At 37.8% G+C, this 21,665-nt stretch overlaps 1 protein-coding gene across 1 annotated transcript in view; it reads left to right on the top strand.

Moving 5' to 3' along the window:
- Positions 1–6,741: 6,741 nt before the first annotated feature.
- The window catches only part of emc2 (ER membrane protein complex subunit 2), a 37,291-nt gene continuing 22,367 nt past the window's right edge, over positions 6,742–21,665 (top strand). The window contains exons 1-3 of the mRNA XM_053633480.1: positions 6,742–6,818; positions 10,165–10,278; positions 20,084–20,148. Coding sequence (XP_053489455.1) covers positions 6,779–6,818; positions 10,165–10,278; positions 20,084–20,148 — 219 coding nt within the window. The 5' untranslated portion in view covers positions 6,742–6,778. The remainder of the gene's footprint in view (positions 6,819–10,164; positions 10,279–20,083; positions 20,149–21,665) is intronic.

Genomic DNA, 21,665 nt, shown 5'->3' with positions numbered 1-21,665 from the left:
TTAATGATTTAAAACTTTAATTCGACGTTTCTCTGGCTGTGTAGAAAACTATTTGGGCAAGTCCACCTAAACTTGTCTAAAATACACCACAAGCAACATAGTTCAAATAAGCATAATTTGAAGTTTTCATTAAACATACAGCCAAACAGTAAAAACTGTTAATAACTAAGCAGACTTTAAGAGACACAAAGAATGATAGTTTTGGCCCTTTGTAGCAATGAACACACAAACATTGTTTTTGTTTACTAGATCAGGCGAAGACTAAATTCTGTTTTTACTGAATGTGTAAAAAGAAACATAGTTTACATAGTACAATAGCAAAATATTTAACTGAGAGTGGTATAGATATCAGCTGTTTTTTTGTGATGGAATCTGAGCATACAGCAGACCCCTTAAATACATAATATCCTCCCATGTTTTTGGTTACAATAATAGCTGTGAGTTGCGGGCCAGACCACCAAGACATAGGGGATTTTCTGGATAGAAATTTCGTGATTGCTATATTTCTCTTGTTTGGAGTGCAGCGTTATAGAAACCACAACTGCACAAATGATTGTTTGTTTGTTTTTTTTTCATTCAGTTGTCTGATAATCATGCTCCCTACTTATGACACATAGTGCACACTTCACTGCTACATCTTTTCACCAGTGTAGTAAGTAACGCATTCGATTCTGACGCTTATCAAGCCCTGAATGCTGGAAAACGTTGCCAAAGATGTGACCAAACCGAGTCCAGAAAGCGATTTCAATGCCACGGATGAGTTGTAGGCCATGCTTTATTGCTCCGACATATTGACGGGAACTAAGGCATGTCCCATTCGGTCTCAGAATGTTTCACAAAACAAAACGTGTTCCAAGCGAAGACAAGAAATAATGTGGAGTATCCTGAGAAGAAAAAGTGTTTCACAACAGGAAAAAGGTCTTCAGGCTGTCAGCATAAACGAGCTGTTTTTTCGGTTGCGGTCTTACATCTTTCGAGCACATGGCAGAGTTTATAGAGACAATGTTATAGCTCAGCTTCATTCATTTGCAATAAGCCCAAAAGCACCTTTTTTTCCCTTTTTTTTTTACCTGTAATATAAACCTGTTAATTTGTTTATTATTAACTTACAAAGTTATTTAGTGTTGGCCAAATTTCAGCTCCCTACCAAGTAAAGGTGGAGCACAATGTTCATGTTTAATAAAATCACTGAAATAGACTTCATAATTTTAAAGTATATTGAGAAAAACCTCATGAAATGTAGTCGACTTTAGAATCCTCTTGCTAGTGATGCATCTGATGATTAGTGACAGCTAAACACCCTCCATATAGTATATAGTGTAATGTTCTCTGTTAATGCTTAGGTAACTTCATTTCAGGAGATTACTTGCAAGTGTCAACACATCTGCAGACATGTAGATGTCTCGAGCATGGTGCTGTTAAACCTCCTGTTTAAACGGAATTTAATGAGAAGGAACGGCTGCCATTAAACCTAATCCAGCAGCATGTAATGTAGTGCACGTGGCGGTACCCTACACTACCCTGAGCTATTACGCTATTACACCAGGTCAGAGCAACTGCTCATCTATGGTTCTGAGCAAGTGCAGATCGACTGAGAATTGAATATTGTGCTTGGAATATAAGATATGTGTGGGTAGGGGATGGGATAATTAATTAAGCTGTAGCAGAATTCCCTGAACTTGAGCGCTTACGTCTAGTGCGGATGGTGTCAAAGACGTTCCGTGAGAAGTTTCCTGCTTACAGGTCCAGAGCACAGCAGAAATGAGATGCTGAGAACGATTTATCTGAGAGCAAAAGTGGTCCTGTGAGACAGAGGTTGAAATCAAGCCTCAAAGCAAAACATGTCAGCCGTCATTTTTAGTAATTAAGATACTAGTATATAAACCTTAAAACCACAAGGAATCTAGTAGTGACTTACACGTTTCTATTCCATGGTTGCACACCATCTCTGATTGCTTTGGCCAGAAATTTTATTTAATTTTTTTTAAATTGGCCAAAAATCTAAAACATTTTATAGCCACAAACTTTGAGCAGTACATGAACGGCCAACATCTGAAATCTGTAGGCCCAAAAAAGCATATATGCATTTCAAATGGATGCTGAGCTCTCCACAACATGTCAATAATACCAACTACTGACTAAAATGAATTACAATAGTATTTTGATTTCTCAGTGCATACAGACACATCTCAAGCTCAAGTCCCTGAAGTTAAAGGTGGACATCTTTCATCCTGATCTTTCATCCTATTCTCAGGTAAGTCCAGTCCAGTGAAGATTGCCTTTACCCCAATGCCCTTTCAGCCCAAGAGAAGCCTTTCACATCCAAAGAGCAGCATTTGCTTGTTTTAATGTGGTCACAGCACTGTTTGCGTTTCCAGCAAAAGCCTGACCACATATCAACTCACTGCCATCTGCAGTCTGGGAAATTACATGTCCATGAATCGCTACAGCTTCATGTAAGATAAACCACACATTGTGTATTTTTTGTATCGCTGTAGAGATGATGATATTTTATGGTACTCTTACGCTTTAACACTAATGCTGCCCGTTTAGGAAAGACCAGACTTGTGAAATCCACAGGCAATCCAGTTAGTTCCGTAAGTGTTATGACATCAGGTTTGGGCCAGTTTGTGCTGAGTTCACTTCAGTGATTGTGGTCGATACAGTGCCAGATCCACAGCCCCTGTGAGACAAGATAAACCCACAGAGAAGAAAAATAGACCCAACACATGAAACCACAGTAAATGTTCCTATGATTCTCTATGGTCATGGTGGACCAGAGTGGTCAAGGAATTTATTAAGTAATTGGACAAATAAGCAAACGTTACCTGGTCTGGAATATAGACCTGGGAAATGGTGTGTAGGTTAAAGTGTATTATACATGATACAAGACACACCTGAAATTTAGAACTATAATAATCAAATGCACCACATATAGACAGTCACGCTCAGAAAATTGGTCCACTGTGATCATGATCTCTATTTAAAAAAAATATCTCTGTCTATAAATTGTTCTACACCAGATATCATAATTTAGAAATACTCTATAATGAAAATTACACAAAAGCTAAAATAAAATATCATGTACAGTGTATTATACTCAGAATGGCATATAGTTTGGAAACTGGAAGGTCATTCCAACTCAAGTGGTGCAATACAGGTTAATTGGCCATTTTTAATTTTCTTTGTTTCAAGTGATTATCTCTATGTATCGGCATTACAAAACCACCAGTTTTTTTTCTTACTTGATTTAACTATGACGGCCATCTTTGTTTCATGGCACACAACAAATTTTGGTTATACAACTGTTTACATGAACCTCAATATCTTGGCTCGGGATGGTCCTAGCTCCTTGGAACAAAAACTGATCTCTAGAGCGCATCACAAGGTACATGCATATACATATATGTGTATATATATATATATATATATATATATATATATATATATATATATATATATATACGTACCTTGTGATGTGCTGTAGAGATCAGTTTTTGTTCCAAGGAGCTAGGACCATCCCGAGCCAAGATATTGAGGTTCATGTAAACAGTTGTATAACCAAAATGTGTTATTTTGGTTATAATATTTATATATATATATATATATATATGTGTGTGTGTGTGTGTGTGTGTGTGTGTATATATGTATATATATATATATATATATACATACATATATATATATATATATATATATATATATATATATATATACAACATACATATGTATAAACAGATTCTTGTTCCTTAGACTTAGAACCAAAGAGTCCTAACGTAATGCTCAAGATTGCTTACAGTTCCACATTTAGGGTCAATTTATAATGGGAAGGATTTGAATCTTAATATTTTTAGGAGGTACCTAGGTAAGCATAGTGTGAAAGAAGAACTTTTCAGGTTTGAAACTTCAAATTTTTTTATGGGGGTGAGAATGAGAATTTCTCCTCAATTTCGGGTTGAATATCTCTGGTGGGGGACCAGATACAAACCTGAAATGTTCACAGAAATAAGTCCTCTGTAGTAGTATTTTGGTGTAAAAATTTTGAGTGTGAGATTCCACTGGTTACAGAGCTAGGGCAAGTAGAAATCTGGGGAAAAGCCTACTTTATTCATACATTTTGAGAAATGATCAGATGTAATATAAGCATAACAGATAATAAAAATTAACCATATTTTACAATAATTATGTGCATAATTGACATACAGTAGCTTGTGCTTGTCAGTGAGGTCTAAAATGTAACATTTGATACTGGCAACAGTGAAGCATGATCTATTACAATGTTCTTCAAATCTGCAGAGTTTAGCTCAAACTCCAAACTCACCTGCCTGTAATTTTCTAGTAATCCTTGGTTAGCTTGTTCAGGTGTGTTTGGTTAGGGTTGAAGCTAAACTTTGCAGGACTTGGACCTTGAGTGTCTTCTGAGCTGTAGTCACTTACAGGTGATCTCAAAAAATGTGAATATCATGGAAAAATTCATTTTTTAACATAATTAAATTAAAAAGTGGAACTTTCATATATTCTAGATTCACATAAAGTGAAATATTTCAAGCCTTTTTTTGTTTTAACCTTGATGATTACAGTGTTACAGCTCACGGAAATCAAAAATCCAGCATCTCAAAATATTAGAATAAAGAATTTATAATACAGAAATGTTGACCTGAGAAGAGCTCTAATCAGCGAATTAACTCAAAACACCTGCAACGGTTTCCTGAGTCTTTAATCTTACAGTCTTGTTCAGTACAGACAACCACAATCATGGGGAAAATGAAAGTAAACTTTGCATTTCATTTGGAAATCAAGGTCCCAGAATCTGGAGGAAGAGTGGAGAGGAACAGAATCCAAGTTGTTGAAGTCCAGTGTGAAGTTTCTACAGTCAGTGATGATTTGCGGTGCCATGTCATCTGCTGGTGTTGGTCCACTGTGTTTTCTCAAGTCGAGAGTCAATGCAACGTCTACCAGGAGATTTTGGAGCACTTCATGCTTCCATCTGCTGACAAGCTTTATGGAGATGCTGATTTCCTTTTCCAGCAGGAGTTGGCACCTGCCCACAGAGCCAAAACTACTAGTAACTGGTTTGCTGACCATGATATTACTGTGCTTGATTGGCCAGCCAACTCACCAGACCTGAACCCCACAGATAATCTATGAGAGACACCAGACCCAACAATACAGACGAGCTGAAGACCGCTATCAAAGCAACCTGGGCTTCCATAACACCTCAGCAGTGCCACAGGCTGATTACCTCCATGCCACGCTGCATTGATGCAGTAATTCATACAAAAGGAGCCCTGACCAAGTATTGAGTGCATAAATTAACATACTTTTAAGAAGGTCTACATTTCTTTAATATAAATTCTTTATTCGAATATTTTGAGATACTGGATTTTTGATTTCCGTGAGCTGTAAGCCAATAAAAATCAAGATTAAAACAAAAAAAGGCTTGAAATATTTCACTTTATATGTAATGAATCTAGAATATATGAAAGTTCTACTTTTTGAACTTTTCCACGATATTCTAATTTTTTGAGATGCACCTGTACTGCTTTTATCACAGGAGAAACAACACCACAGCACTGTTTATGACACTGTTCATTTGTCATACACTGAACTGAACACTGTAATTCCATATATGGATTATATAGGTGCATGTCACGGATATACAAATAGTGACTGTAGCTCATCTGTTGCTATTCACACTTTGTCAGCGCCCCTGTCCTAATGTCGGTGTATTGCTGATACTGAAATGCGTGCGCACCACTGTCCACTTGTTTCCCAGGCAATGACTGAGAAAAAGATGAAAAATGTGTCTACCTTTTCCTATTCACAAATATTTTGTGCTAGTGTCAAGTATTTTTGTATGTTTTGTGAGTTGTAGTTGGGGTTGAAATTTTTCATGAGCTGTTCTTTCAACATATTCAAGACATCCGGCACTTTTATTATTTTCTTTTTAATATAATGTAAGACAATAACTATGTTTACATGGACAGCAGTAATCTAATTATTGACCTTATTATGAATAAGACAAATTTGTGATTAAGGTGTTTACATGAGTCGCTTTTAGAATACTCCTTTCATGTTCCCGTTTTACATGTTATAGAACATAGATCGATTAACAGCACACGTTATTACGTCACCGCGTCACGCCGTCTGAGGTTCCTTCCAGAATTTCACATATCAACATACAGTTCGCCTTCGTTATGGTACCGTAAACATTTTTGGCTGTTTTTATTTAAAATTTTTACGAACGCTTCAAGTGCGGTTAATTATTTGTCATGCTATACGTGCAAATAGACGACTGCTTGAAGCCGTGGGCTGCGTCCGAAACCTCGTACTTACCTACTATATAGTAGCCGAGATACATGTACGTGCTCTCTTGTTTGCCGTAAAACGGTTGAGCACTGCCATGTGTGATCGTGTCCTGTCGCAAAATGCGGTGAAAACTCCCACACGATGTCAATAGTGTGATTTAAGGTTTTACATGTCTGTAATACACGTCGATAATGCGACTAAAACAGGAGTACTCCACATGTCTTAATTTGATTTGTGTTTACTTCGAGTATGACTTTAAATCGGATTAAGGTAATTAAAAATTGCTGTTTACATGCTAGTTTCCTAATCACAGTATTGTCTTAATCGAGTTAATATTGGATTATTGTTGTCCATGTAAACGTACTGAATGTATTTAAGAGTGACGCTATATAGTGAGCTAAAGCTTAGACAGACTGACGTCATAACTGTGAGCCAGTGATTAATCCAGAGGAAGGTGGTCGCGGGAAAAATGGCGTCGGTTTCTGAACTGTACGATGTTACTTGGGAAGGTAAATAACAAGATTTTTTTTTATTATTGACTGTATTGACGATATTATTTTCATGCATGAATTGAACGTGTGGAAGACGTATTTCCATAATCTCATATTCCCACATATCTGATTCCCGTATTTAGACAAATTGGCGCTAAAAGCTAGCGTGTTAATAGCTAGGTAGTAGAGTGCTAAACAACTGCTTAACAAACCACTTAGACTGTATATTAGCCATGACGCTATCCTTGTTACTGTTAAATCAATCAATCAATCAATCAATCAATAAATAAATAAGACCATGTGGGATTGGTGTCAGGAATTGTAAGTGCATTATAAGCTAGCCAGTCAGGTAGCTAGCTCATTACAACCAGTTAGTTAGCTTAGCTAGCTTCTAAGATAAGTGTCTTTGTTATGCTAACTGGCTAGCCAGGTTTCATTCAGTTAAGTAGACAAGTGAAATCCTCGTTATACGATAAATGAAGTAGAGAAGGTTCTAGCAGGTGCGCGCGGAGTAAATGAGCTTGGCTATGAACGTATATTTTCTCACACTAACATTTATGTTAATATATTTGTGAAAACCTTCTTGTCAAAATTATGAACGCTCTGCATACACTTTAATCCTTTTACCCCAGTAACTACAAGGAAACGTTTTAGATTATTTTAGGGTTGTTGTTTTGTAAAATTAAAAAGGCAGTTTTCTCTCATTGAGTTTCTAAAAGGTCTAAGGTCTTCGTTATTACTAGCTTTGTGGGGACATTTGGTCCTAACTAATGGCACTTTTCCACTACACAGTACAGCTTGACTCGACTCTACTCGCATTTCAGGGCTTTTCCACTGTGGATAGTACCTGGTACTTTTTTAGTACCACCTCGGTCGAGGTTCCAAGCGAGCCGAGCCGATACTAAATGGCTGCGTCCGAGCCTGCATACTGCACAGTAGGCGAAAAGCAGCATGCCAGAGGGGTGGTATGTCCGAATTCTAGGTATGCGAGAAACAGTAGGTGAGATATACCCGGATGGTGTACTGCTTCCGGCGAGATTTTGCAGCGTGCAACCGATGCACACTACGTGAGTCAAACAATAACATGATGCAACGGGACTGGTGTGGACGAGCTCAGGAAAAAAAACGTGGAAGACGGCGTCGGTTCTTTTTAAGTATTAAACCTTGGTTAAACAGGACTTGTTTAACAATACCTGAATAAATTGTTAACTTGTTTAAGATTTTATGATGATGTCGAAGGTCACATGACAATGCTAACATGGTGGATGTAATATGTCTGGGATTGTAGTCATAATACACACACATACTCATTAGTACGTATTGTTTCAACGGCAGTGCAGTACGTACTGTCATAGTACGCGATTTCGGACATGGCCAGTGTGAGTCACGCTCTGAGGGAGTAGGAATTCTCCTTAATGAATGGTTTTGTATTTTACCCGAATAAATGTCATTTAATGCATACTTTGTGCATGGTAATATTCTATTAATTGAAAATTTGTCATTTCTTATTACAGATAAAATTACAGCAAAGTTTTCTGTCTGAGATTTTTAAATCTCGCTTTTTACTGATTTACTGAATCCAATATTAACCAGATTAAGACTATACTCTTAATAATACAAAAAGACAATACTAAGAGACTACCATGTAAATAGCGATTTCTGATGACCTTAATCCGACTAAAGTCATACTCAACATAAACACAATTCGAATCAAGACGTGTGGAGTATTCCTGTTTTAGTTGCATTATCGACGTGCATTACAGACATGTACACACCTTAATCACACTATTAACGTCGTGTGGGAGTTTTCACTGCATTTTGCGACAGGATACGATCACACACGGCAGTGCTCAATCATTTTACGGCAAATCAGAGCACAGCTGCGTCCGAAACCGTGTTCTTACCTACTATATAGTACGCATAGTACATGTATTTCGGTTACTATATAGTAGGTAAGTAACTAGTTTCGGACGCAGCCCACGGCTTCAAGCTGTCGTCTGTTTGCACGTATAGTATGACAAATAATTAACTGCACTTGAAGTTTCCTGAAATTAATAATGAACACTATATATAGTACCATAACGAAGATGAACTGTATGTTGATGCGTGAAATTCTGGAGGGAATGTCAGACGGCGTGGCGTAGGGACGTAATGACGTGTGCTGTTAATCGATCTATGTTCTCCATCCATCCATCCATCTTCTGTACCACTTATCCATCTCAGGGTCATGGGAAACCTGGAGCCTATCCCAGGGAGCATCGGGCACAAGCCGGGGTACACCCTGGAAAGGGTGCCAATGATCTATGTTCTATAACATGTAAAACGGGAACATGAAAGGAGTGTTCTAAAAGCGACTCATGTAAACACCTTAATCACAATATTGTCTTACTCAGAATAAGGTCAATAATTAGATTACTGCTGTCCATGTAAACGTAGTCAGAAAGAAAAAAAGAGAGAGAGCACGAGAGAGCACGTGTGATTAAGCCAGTGAAGAAGTATGAATGTATATTTATTTATTTATGTATTTGTTGTATTTTCTGCAGTAATAAACGAAAAACCCTATGAACAAGTAGACTTATCAATATTTTAAATTTTTGTTCTATTTTTATATTATCAGCATGAAATGGAAAAAAAATTGGGCTCTCCCAATAATTGCATATCAGTGGCTCAAGCCTCTGTTATTAGCTCTAAATTGACTGTTTTCAATTAGCAACGGAGGCTTGAGATGGGATGCGTAATAAATTAGTTCCCTACACACGAGCGTTTTAAGGACAACCTGACACATGTCTTGAAATAAAACGTATGAACAATGTCTTTAGGTTTGGCAACTTTGGTGTAAGCAATATAATTGACTCTGGTCCGTTGAATTATTAGTAAATAATGCACACGTGAGGCGTAATGGCCGCATTACAGCCTCAGGGTGTGCGTTATTTTCTAATAATTCAACGGCCCATTGTCAATTATTCCTTACGTAGAACTCCAACTGGTTTATATTAATGCTCTCGTTCTTATATATTTTTCTAATCTATACCATAGATTAGAAAAATATATTAGAACGACAGCATTAATATAAACCAGTTGGAGCTGCTGTTATAGGAAAAGTCAAGGCTGTGTGTCTCACCTCGCACTCAAAGGTGTATTTTGTCCTGGATACTCTTGCAGCAGCTCAGGAACCGTGCAGTGAGGTAGATGTGGAAGTTGTAGCGTACCTGCACTGTACTGTTGCAGTTTGATCATTTGTTAAGAATTTTTCAAATGAAATGACATGGTTTAATCCTATGTCTCCACTGTTAATTTGAAATGTAATACACTGAAGTAATGTGCTGTATAAAACACTGCATTCTTTGATGGTTTTGTCTTGCAGAGATGCGTGACAAGCTCCGAAAGTGGCGGGAGGAGAATTACAGGAATAGTGAGCAGATAGTGGACGTTGGCGAGGAGCTGATCAGTGAACACTCGTCAAAGCTGGGAGATGACAGTAAGTCTTAACTCCAGCTTTACAGCATGGCTTCATTTCTGTATCTGTGGGTGTAATGGGGTTTCTCTGAAACTTTTCTCCCTGATGTTTCCTTATAACTTCCCTGAGGTTCTTACAGAAATCGCTTACAGTTGCTACCTAGTGGGAGCTGTGGGCGAGTAGAAGAGCTTTGATAATAAAGCTACAGCAGATGAAAAGGATGTTGCTGTATGATTTAATTGTATTTAATGTATTACTTGGATTGGATTTTTATGTACGGATATCAGCTTCAACTGTTCAGGCTTCAAGTTCAAGGCTTTATTGTCATTCCTCTCATCCCTGGTGTAATGTTAAGAAAGAAGTTTCACTGTAGTGCTACATTTAACAAGAAACAGTGACAAGTGTGACAGAGGCCCTGTTTATACGAGAGAATTTTTGTTTTAAAACACATAGCTTTTGTTATAGTTACGCCCGACGTCTACACTAGTCCGGCGTTTTCGGAGACTTTTGGAAACGAAGAAGACACTGTTTTAGTTTGAAATAAACTAAAGTGTAAACAGACCAAAACGAAGACCAAAACGTGGCTCCGCCCACATTCGCTCCCTGATTGGCTCTTCTGGATCATTGCGTATCCTTCCCTGATTCATCAAGTCACTACCACATGACCATTACGCTACCTTGATCGTATACACAACAACACGGAGACTGAACTGCAAGCTTTGCTGGCTTTGTAGTCATTCTTATCAGCCATTGTGCAGTTAAATTCTGTATTTTATAATACTGCACCTGCTTACATACGCAAGACACGAGCTACGATTAGAGCAATCGGCAATGAATCTCATTTCAAGCAGCATAAACCCTACATGGAATGCCGGTTTGGACTAGCAACCAACTTCCTATTTACACTTGTATACGCATGCCCAGTGTGCATGAATGGTCACGTGACATGCGTTTTCAGTCATGTCGTGTGGACGGAGATCGTTTCTGAAACACAGCGGAAACGCCAATGTGGACGAGGAGCGTTTTCATTTTAAAACAAAAATGCACTAGTGTAAACAGGGCCAGAGGCAGTGCAATTTCAAGAAATACAAACAATAGGCCTCATTTAGAAAGTTGGATCTGAGGAGTTTCATTCGAAAATCATTTGACTGATTATGAATGAAATCATTCAAATGATTGAAAATCATTGCACGTTAAATTTGGTATTCTTGAAAATCCTGTAAATGTACGAAAACGTTTGTATTCTGCTATTCTACAGACGTGGCTGCTACATGGACTTGATTTGTATTTGTCAAAATGCATTTGTAAATTTCTTGATAATATGCACGAAAGCCCTTATTATAATAATTATATTATATGCATTATTATAATTATTATAATTTTTTTCTGCCTCGTTTTCTCTTAATAACGACGTTATTTTTCTGCGTACTCGACATAACGTTGTTTTTATTGTTCTGGAGGCAGCAGAAGCTTACCACAATCCCGCAGCATCATGAATCGTTCTTATTTTGATCAGTGACTCGATCAAGCCGAAATAGCTCTGTGTCTGTCAGTGCTTGACAATGTCCACATTGTTGTGTGACACTTGATAAGGAGGCTGTCAGGTTTACAACTTTTATCATCGAGGACAATATGGCACCCCTGAACGTGTAGTCAGTTTCATTGCCAGACTACCTGAGGGACCGCGATGTCTGCATGGCTACAGAACGCCGGTGAAAGATTCTGTTTAAATGGTTTGCGGCCAACCAGAGACATGGTGAGAGATGTGTGCGTGCAAAACCGGTCCTGTTCACAAGGCAAAGATTTTCTCCTGAAAATCGAGATCACGAGAAAACAAGAAGGAAAAAATAATCATGCATGGCCTCTTAGGTTTTCTGTAGAAATGTCCTCCGATAACAGCTCCACTCTTTTCATTACTATTCTAGACCAAGTGGGACACTGCTAACTGCCATTTTGAAGTCGTCTTTGTTTTTAAAGTGTGTGAATAATGTGTCAGTAGTGACAGTCACTGTTTCTTTTAAAAACTCTCACCATCAGTGAAGGGGTTCTCGTGCTCTTCCAGGAGATCGCTAACATGGAATGAAGCCTCGATAGCAGCTTTATCGCTCTCAGTGGGTTCTAGACAAACTCGTCACACAGTTTAAAAATATTTTACTTAGTGGAGTAATTTATTATTATTTTTTTAAAGTGGGGTTTGCATGTGCTCCTCGTGCTTTGGGGGTTTCCTCCGCATACTCCGGTTTCCTCCCTCAGCCCAAAGACATGTGCTGTAGGCTGATTGGCATTTCCAAATCGTCGTGTGTGTGTGTGTGTGTGTGTGTGTGTGTGCGCGCGATTGTGTCCAGTGATGGGTTGGCCCTCGCCTTGTGCCCCGAGCCCTTGGGATAGGCTCCAGGTTCCCCGTGACCCTGTGTAAGATAAAGCGGTACAGATAGTGGATGGATGACTCTTTTTGTTTCATTTAGTTTATTTGTTAAATATTGAGGGATGTGAATTCTTTCAACAGCAAAAAGCAACTTTTTTTTTTTTTTTGCATACAATCATAACACATAGTTTTAAGAAATCATGAAAATATTTCACCAAACAACTTTTTACACTAATGTTTTTATCTATCTTCTTTCAAACATGCTGAGTAGTGAACCAGTTGAACAAATGCAGTGGTAAAAAGTCATTCTGTTTACAATGTCTAAAACCTTGCTAGCGGAGAGTGCTTCCCTCACACAGTGAATATCATGCTTTGATTAAGTTGCTTAATTAATTCAGCTTATAATCCGGTAATGGCTGTCTAGATGCTCCGTGTGTGACATTCCTGCACCGCAGTCAGAATCTTTAAATGCAATTTTCCCCCATTTCACTTTTTTGGGGGGAAGTAAAAATGAATGCTGCAACTTTACATTAGAAGCAAGTAAAAGGAAAACATATTCGAGTTCAGGAAAACACGTTGTTTTCGTAACTCCTAGTAGAAAATGTCAAAATATCCGTAGGTAAATGGTTTTCTGTGAGGAGGCTACTACACACACACATCATCATGTGTGAAATTATCCGTGAAATAATTTCACCCTCTGTGGATGCCCAATATGAAACAGCATGCTTGTTGAATTATGACCAGACTGTTCAGCATCAATATTTCACCCAACCAGACACTGACAGCTGTCACTAACAATCCCATGGAAAGCAGCGGAAAATGTAACCGAATGTTTAAGGAGGTGAATCGGTTTCAAAAACAAAGTTTTTCATTTTGTTCTGGTTTGTGTAAAAAAAAAAAAAATAATAAAAAAAAATGTATGTATATATGTATGATTTTTATATATATATATATATATATATATATATACACACACACACACACACACACACAGTATCTCACAAAAGTGAGTACACCCCTCACATTTTTGTAAATATTTGATTATACCTTTTCATGTGACAACACTGAAGAAATGACACTTTGCTACAATGTGAAGTAGTGAGTGTACAGCTTGTATAACCGTGTAAATTTGCTGTCCCCTCAAAATAACTCAACACACAGCCATTAATGTCTAAACTGATGGCAACAAAAGTGAGTACACACATAAGTGAAAATGTCCCCAAAGTGTCAATATTTTGTGCGGCCACCATTATTTTCCAGCACTGCCTTAACCCTCTTGGGCATGGAGTTCACCAGAGCTTCACAGGTTGCCACTGGAGTCCTCTTCCACTCATCCATGACGACATCACGGAGCTGGTGGATGTTCGAGACCTTGTGCTCCTCCACCTTCCGTTTGAGGATGCCCCACAGATGCTCAATAGGGTTTAGGTCTGGAGACATGCTTGGCCAGTCCATCACCTTCACCCTCAGCTTCTTTAGCAAGGCAGTGGTCGTCTTGGAGGTGTGTTTGGGGTTGTTATCATGCTGGAATACCGCATACTGATCATGCTCTGCTTCAGTATGTCACAGTACATGTTGGCATTCATGGTTCCCTCAATGAACTGTAGCTCCCCAGTGCCGGCAGCACTCATGCAGCCCCAGACCATGACACTCCCACCACCATGCTTGACTGTAGGCAAGACACACTTGTCTTTGTACTCCTCACTTGGTTACCACCACATACGCTTGACACTATCTGAACCAAATAAGTTTATCTTGGTCTCATCAGACCACAGGACATGGTTCCAGTAATCCATGTCCTTTGTCTCCTTGTCTTCAGCAAACTGTTTGTGGGCTTTCTTGTGCATCATCTTTAGAAGAGGCTTCCTTCTGGGACGACAGCCATACAGACCAATTTGATGCAGTGTGCGGCGTATGGTCTGACCCCCCCACCCCTTCAACCTCTGCAGCAATCCTCGCAGTACTCATACTTCTATTTCCCAAAGACAACCTCTGGATATGACGCTGAGAACGTGCACTCAACTTCTTTGGTCGACCATGGTGAGGCCTGTTCTGAGTGGAACCTGTCCTGTTAAACTGCTGTATCGTCTTGGCCACCGTGCTGCAGCTCAGTGTCAGGGTCTTGGTAATCTTCTTATAGCCTAGGCCATCTTTATGTAGAGCAACAATTCTTTTTTTCAGATCCTCAGAGAGTTCTTTGCCATGAGGTGCCATGTTGAACTTCCAGTGACCAGTATGAGGGAGTGTGAGAGTGATGACACCAAATTTAACACACCTGCTCCCCATTCACACCTGAGACCTTGTAACACTAACAAGTCATATGACACTGGGGAGGGAAAATGTGTAATTGGGCCCAGTTTGGACATTTTCACTTAGGGGTGTACTCACTTTTGTTGCTAGCAGTTTAGACATTAATGGCTGTGTGTTGAATTATTTTTAGGGGACAGCAAATTTACACTGTTACACAAGCTGTACACTCACTACTTTACATTGTAGCAAAGTGTCATTTCTTCAGTGTTGTCACATGAAAAGATATAATCAAATATTTACAAAAATGTGAGGGGTGTACTCACTTTTGTGAGATACTGTATGTTTACCACACAAGAAGCCACACATTTGCAAACACTATGTTTGCAGGGTTTGGCATGGTTTTTAAGAAGGATAAAAGCATGTCCCGGCTTTCATGCTGTCCACAGTGATGTTACCACTTCTACTTTCTTCATCACGCTGCACTTCTTACTGATTTCCCAACGCTTTATTCCAGATTTATTTATCTGGTCTTATTCATTAACAGTCTCAATGTAGTTCTTAGAAATTCCTTCATAGGTTGAACTGTTTTTTTAGAGCTTTCATTGGATGTGAGTTAATTGATCAAATAAGAACTGGTGAAGATGCATATGAGCTTTGTTTACAGTTGAATTACAAGAATGAGCGAATAGATTTGAAACAGTAGGATTCATACCATAAAACCGTCATCGACCTGGGTTTGGCAGAAGGATAGACATACCTACTACTTAAAAAAAAAAAAAAAAGACCATTTATTGTGAGATGGGTAATCTCAGTGTGTTGATATCAAGCATTTAAAAAATTTGCATCTTTTAAAGTTACTCTTAAAGACCTTTTCCGCTACAAAGAATACCAGAACCGTTATAAATAGAAATGGTGGGACATTTTCATTTGGCCCTCAGTCGAGTAAGTGTTCTTATTGTGCTCAAGGTCGGACCTAATGGCAGGACCTCCAGATGTGACGGGAGACACCAGATGCACTGTGTGTTCCTGAGTGTGTATAGATTTGTACTTAGTTTAACCATGGACACAATTTTAGTTGTTTGAAATTGGATAAAATTGAGCTTTCAAAGAGCGATGAGATGCAGGCTGTGATGATGAGGCAGTTGCTTTCATGGTCATGGCTATAAGAGTTCAGTTATCTCTCCTTTCAATAAATAAATAAATGTAAACCAGTAGTCCATGTTCTACTGTCTTCTGTTTGGTCCAGTTTTTAAAAAAATAATGATTCCTACTACACATTGTAAACAAGGCAAGTATCAAAACATGTTTCCTTAAATGGTAAAATAATGTGAAGTTACCAAAACTACTAAGAATTGTTAACGTTATTATAACGTTAATAATAAATAACTAGCCAATCCATACAGGATTTTTTTTTTTTTTTTTTTTTTGTGATGGTTGCATTTAAAAATGCTAAGTTGTTGCACCCCCCCCCCCCAAAAAAAAATACAACAACAAACATTTGCGATGCAGTTTGCTTTTGAGCTTTTTTTTGCGGAAAGCTACTTGAATTGCACGAAATTGTTTTGCACTGTTGGTTGTTGGTAAACAGTAAGTTACACAAAAAAAAGTAATACACTACAGATTTCTAATTACTTTACTTTCATGTTACTTTCAAAACCTATCAAACCTACAAAAATACACTACAAAGTGAAACTCGTAGTTCTTTCAGTAATTTTAGTGCGTGTCAATTTATGACATGATCAGAAAAAGTCAGATTTATCATGACACTTTCTTTGGGTGATGTCGCTGTTTGTAGGACTACGAGATGGATAAAATATAAAACTTTTCTAACTAGGCTAGTTTGGGGTCGTTAGCTAAGGGGAGGCACAACTAAGCTATTATTGTATGGGTTTAGCCACTACAGTGCCATGCAAAGTACATTATCTTTCCTTATGCTCAGCTCATATCATGTTCATGTAAACTGGAACTCCTATAGACATTTACACACCTTGTTTTCCTGCTCAGCATCAGAGGATGTTATGGTTTCAGTTTCAACCCATTTACTAGTTTATCCATTTTTCCTCACACTGACTGTGAGCTAGCGTTTGGCTGACGGCTCTCAATTCTGCCAATAAGACACGAGCGTTTCTACATATTTACCTGTAAACCCTGTCTGATTGGTCTCGCCTCCATTCACTGAAGATATAAAATTACAACACCGCCGTCTTCTTTTACTGATGTTCAGATACGTAGTGTCGAACCACTCCAAGTGGAGAATCATTCGGGGCTAAAGAAAAACATGATTTATTTAAAAAATTCACTTTACTTAATATTGCTTTCATAACAATAAATTTGTAACGCAAGTAATATAATTTTATTGACCTCAGTAACTGTAAACAAATTACATAAATTTAAAATGTAATGCGTTACATTAGTGTGTTATCAGAAAAAGTAATTCGATTACTCACCCAACTCATGTTCGATGCTCGTGAATCGAAGAGGGCTTTGCCTGAATGTGGGTTGTGACGATGTCACGTGACTCGTGATTGACCCAAATCTGTAGTAAATCTGCAGTAATTTACAATTTGCTCTATATATTGGAGAGTTTGCTTCATTTTGTGTTCATTTCTCTGATCGCAAAATCGCGAAATCCTGGACGGACTAGATATGGCACCAAGCAGATCTCGGATTTGGAAAAGAAATGTTTACATATAAAGAAAGTTGACTATTTTATCTTTTTTTTTATTTTATTTATTTTTTTTAAAAATTATATTTATACTTTGTATTACAGTGCCCTCCACTAATATTGGCACCCTTGGTAAATGAGTGAAGAAGACTGAAAAATTGTCTTTTAGTGTTCAATCTTTTTGAGGGTTTCAAGAAAAAAGCAAAAGATCAAAAGGTTAAACAATAAAGAATTTTTTCACAGCCTTCTTTGCTTATATTTACCAAGTGTGCCAATATTAGTGAGCACTGTACTGTATATTTACAATGTGTTATATTTATGGTGGAAAGAACTGTGAAGTGCTTCAGTTAAAATTTTTATTTAAAGCTTTGTAGTTTGAATAGAAGACAATAACTACGTTTACATGGACAGTAGTAATATAATTACTGACCTTACTCTGAGTAAGACAGTATTGTGATTAAGGTGTTTACATGAGTTGCTTTTAGAATATTCCTTTCATGTTTTACATGTTTATAGAACATAGATCAATTAACAACACACGTCATTACTTCACCGCGCCACGCCGTCCGATGTTCCCTCCAGAATTTCACGCATCGACATACAGTTCGTCTTCATTATGGTACCTTATCCAGTTTTGGGTATTTTTTTTAAAAAATTTTTACGAACGCTTCAAGTGCAGTTAATTATTTGTCATACTATACGTGCAAATAGACGACTGCTTGAAGTCATGGACTGCGTCCCAAACCGCGTACTTGCCTACTATATAGTAGCCGAGACACATGTATTTCGTCTACTACAGGCCTATAGTAGGCAAATACGCAGTTTGTGACGCAGCCGTGCTCTCTTGTTTGCTGTAAAACGGTTGAGCACTGCCGTGTGTGTGATCGTGTCCTGTCGCTCCCACACGAAGTTAATAGTGTGATTAAGGTGTTTACATGTCTGTAATACACGTCCGTAATGCGACTAAAACAGGAGTACTCCACCTGTCTTAATTTGATTTGTGTTTACTTCGAGTATGACATTAATCGGATTAAGGTAAGTAAAAATCACTGTTTACATTGTAGTTTCTTAGAGTATTGTCTTAATCGGGTTAATATAGGATTATTATTGTCCATGTAAACAACATGTAAATGTACTGAATATCAGCTGCTTATTGGTGTCAGCTGATACTCAAGGTTTCAGTGTGGGTATTAGGAAAGAAAAATCTTGGTATTGTGAGATCTCTGCTAATAACTGATGATGTCGTTGCCTTTCTTACTTTCTTCTCTGTTTTTCTTACTTTCTTTTCCTAAAGAATATTTCTTACTTTCAACCTTTATGATCAAAGTACTCTGACCTGATGATAAATGAGCAGCAGAAGACCAGAGGCCAGTATGTGGCTCGTGTCAAAAACTCTCTGCAGTGTTTCAGTTTTTTTTTTTTTTTTTTACTTCCTTTTTGATCAACTCAGTATCTACTTCACATAGATTTCTACCAGATTCATGTTTATCAGTTTATTTTTGACCTTCCTGCAACACACGTGATGCGCGTTCCGTCGAAAGAGTAGAGTGTGATGAGTTTCACATATGGAGATCTTTATTTTACTGTTCTGGCTGCTGCAGTCATTATGATTCATACAGTATTTAAGGAAAGAGGTAAACACTTAATACCGCCTGGTTTTATTGAAACCAGCTCTAAAACTGGCTGTGAAACAAGAGGGTAATTATGAAAGCAAGACTCGAAATCATAAAATCCAAAAAAAGCCAGAAGGAGCTGCAGGCGTTTGTTTTGGCACATCATTTTTGTTCTTGCTCAGTAAGATTTTATTGCTCTTTATCAATTAACAGGTTTCAGCTGATGAAGAATGCACAGCCTGTGAAACACACTTGTCTTATATGAAGCATTAATTCCATTAATTGGATCCATTAGCCAAACCCATTAATCAGCCTTTTTTTTTTTATTGTTGAAGTGAAAAGGTCACACTAACGTTTTGCTAAGCGTTTGACTTTTATTAGCACTTTGTGGAAACATGAGGAAATGTATTTTGATGATTGGCAACAGGGCACCTTCCCAAACGTCTCCAGAATCTCTTATTGGTGAGATAATAACTATGAGTCATGGCAGAAATGTTTTTAACTTCTGAATTTTTTTTTTTATTATATTTTAATCCATGGTGCTAATCACAGAGGTAATTATTTAGTGTAGCTTACTGTGTTATTGTGCTAATGGTTGCCATGTTATTTAGGGTTGTATATTATTAAGTTCATGGATGTTTAGTCAGGACTAACAGTATTGGAGATGTGTAATTATGTTTAAATATGTTGCAGCACTCTGTATATAGCTCTCCTATCTCTCTCATGAGAATTGTTTAGTAAAACTTGCATACATCAGCATTTAAACAAGAAACCTTTTAGGAGTGATGTTTGTGATTCATATACATTTTCCATACAATTTGTCAAACAGACTGTTTTTTTTGTGTCATCTTTAGTACCTGACTAAAAACTAAGTTTACTGAATGCCACCGTTTTGTATTTCTCTCTCTCTCTCTCTCTCTCTCTCTTGCACAGTTTGGATAATTTATGAGCAGGTGATGATCGCAGCGCTGGACTGCAGTCGGGATGATTTGGCCTGGGTGAGTTTCTAGTCTCTCTCATCCTTTCAGCCCAAGCTTCATCCTGCACACACTGTGCTGCTTTGCTGTTCAGCCAGAAAACATGTACTGGAAAAGAGTTGCTGAAGATTACTTCAGGGACTGTGAGAAATCTCTTCTAATGCAGACCTGCCAACCAGGAATGCAGCATTTTAATATCTGAGAACACTCCTACGTGTTCTCGGTCAAAAATGTGCCAAAAAGAGTCTCCTTTTTCTTCCCCAACAGGAGATGAACCAGTTGACATGAATCTGGAATGACTGACACTTGCGTAGGCTTTGAACTCTCCAATAACATTGACTGGTCCCTTGGAAGCCCTGCCCTTCCTGCCATCTCACATTAGAAATCTTTTAGCCGATACTCTCTGCCATGACTCGATTTTCCCACTTAAAACATGCAGTCTTGCTTTCTGTTAAGGAAACTGGAGAATGTTTATTAATGTGAAATAAAATCTATAAATGTATGTTGATCGTGTAGTATATCATGTAGTTAACGTTAACTATATTCTTGTATAGTATAGTACAGTACAGGATGCCCCAAAAGTCTCCATGCATTAACGTAAATGAACACTTTTTAGCAAAATATCTTCCAAAATCTTTCATACTTAGATTTTCATATATATACAACACAACACAACACAACACAACAAAACAATCTCCCCCAGATAGCTTTTAAGAATGCCTTTGAAAACAGACCGGTTGCAAATACACAATTATAGCATACTTGTCTGCTGGATTCTGGGACATGGCATGTTTGGCATTGAACAAGCGGACATGGCTGCGAAAGAAGCCCTCATGGAATCAATCGGAGAATGCAAAATCCCACCTTCTGACCTTAATCCCTTGCTCAACCAGTATATACTCGACAAATGGCAAGTAGAATGGGAAGAATGTCGAATAACAAGTTATTCGAAATAAACCCTGTAATAGGAAGAATATGCACTTACCCTTTTAAAACTAGACATGATCAAATGGTGTACACAAGTCTTACACATGGATATTTATTGAAGGAAGAAGAATTACCAAAATCCCAATATTACAACACTCCTTTGACCATAAAGTATATTTTTATAGTTTTCCCTATTTATAAAGACAACACCTTTTATCAGGTCAAACTTTGAAACGTTGTTTTGTAAGATGGACCCTGGAGAACTTTTACAGTTTTTATCACTAGCAAATTTAAAGAATCTTTTATAGAGTCATGTTGTATGGAAAAGTCTGACTTTTTAAGCTGAATTATATTGCCATCTTTGATTTAATTTGCTTATTTTTTTTATTACTCATTACTTTGATTATTACAGAATTTTGTTTTATTCATGTCTGATAAATTCCTGTATTCGCCATGAAATAGCCATTGAAGCTGGTATGGCGATAAACCCGAATACAAGGAACAAAAGAAAAAAGAATGCCTTATTGAAATCGCCTTAATGAACGTATTGAAATCATTCTCATGGCTGGATTGGGAAACTGTCCCAAAGTTTGCGATGGACTTTAACAGGA

The sequence above is a fragment of the Ictalurus furcatus genome, chromosome 1, assembly GCF_023375685.1.
Source record: "Ictalurus furcatus strain D&B chromosome 1, Billie_1.0, whole genome shotgun sequence".
Classification (NCBI taxonomy): Eukaryota; Metazoa; Chordata; class Actinopteri; order Siluriformes; family Ictaluridae; genus Ictalurus; species Ictalurus furcatus.
This window is presented reverse-complemented; position numbering and strand designations above follow the sequence as displayed.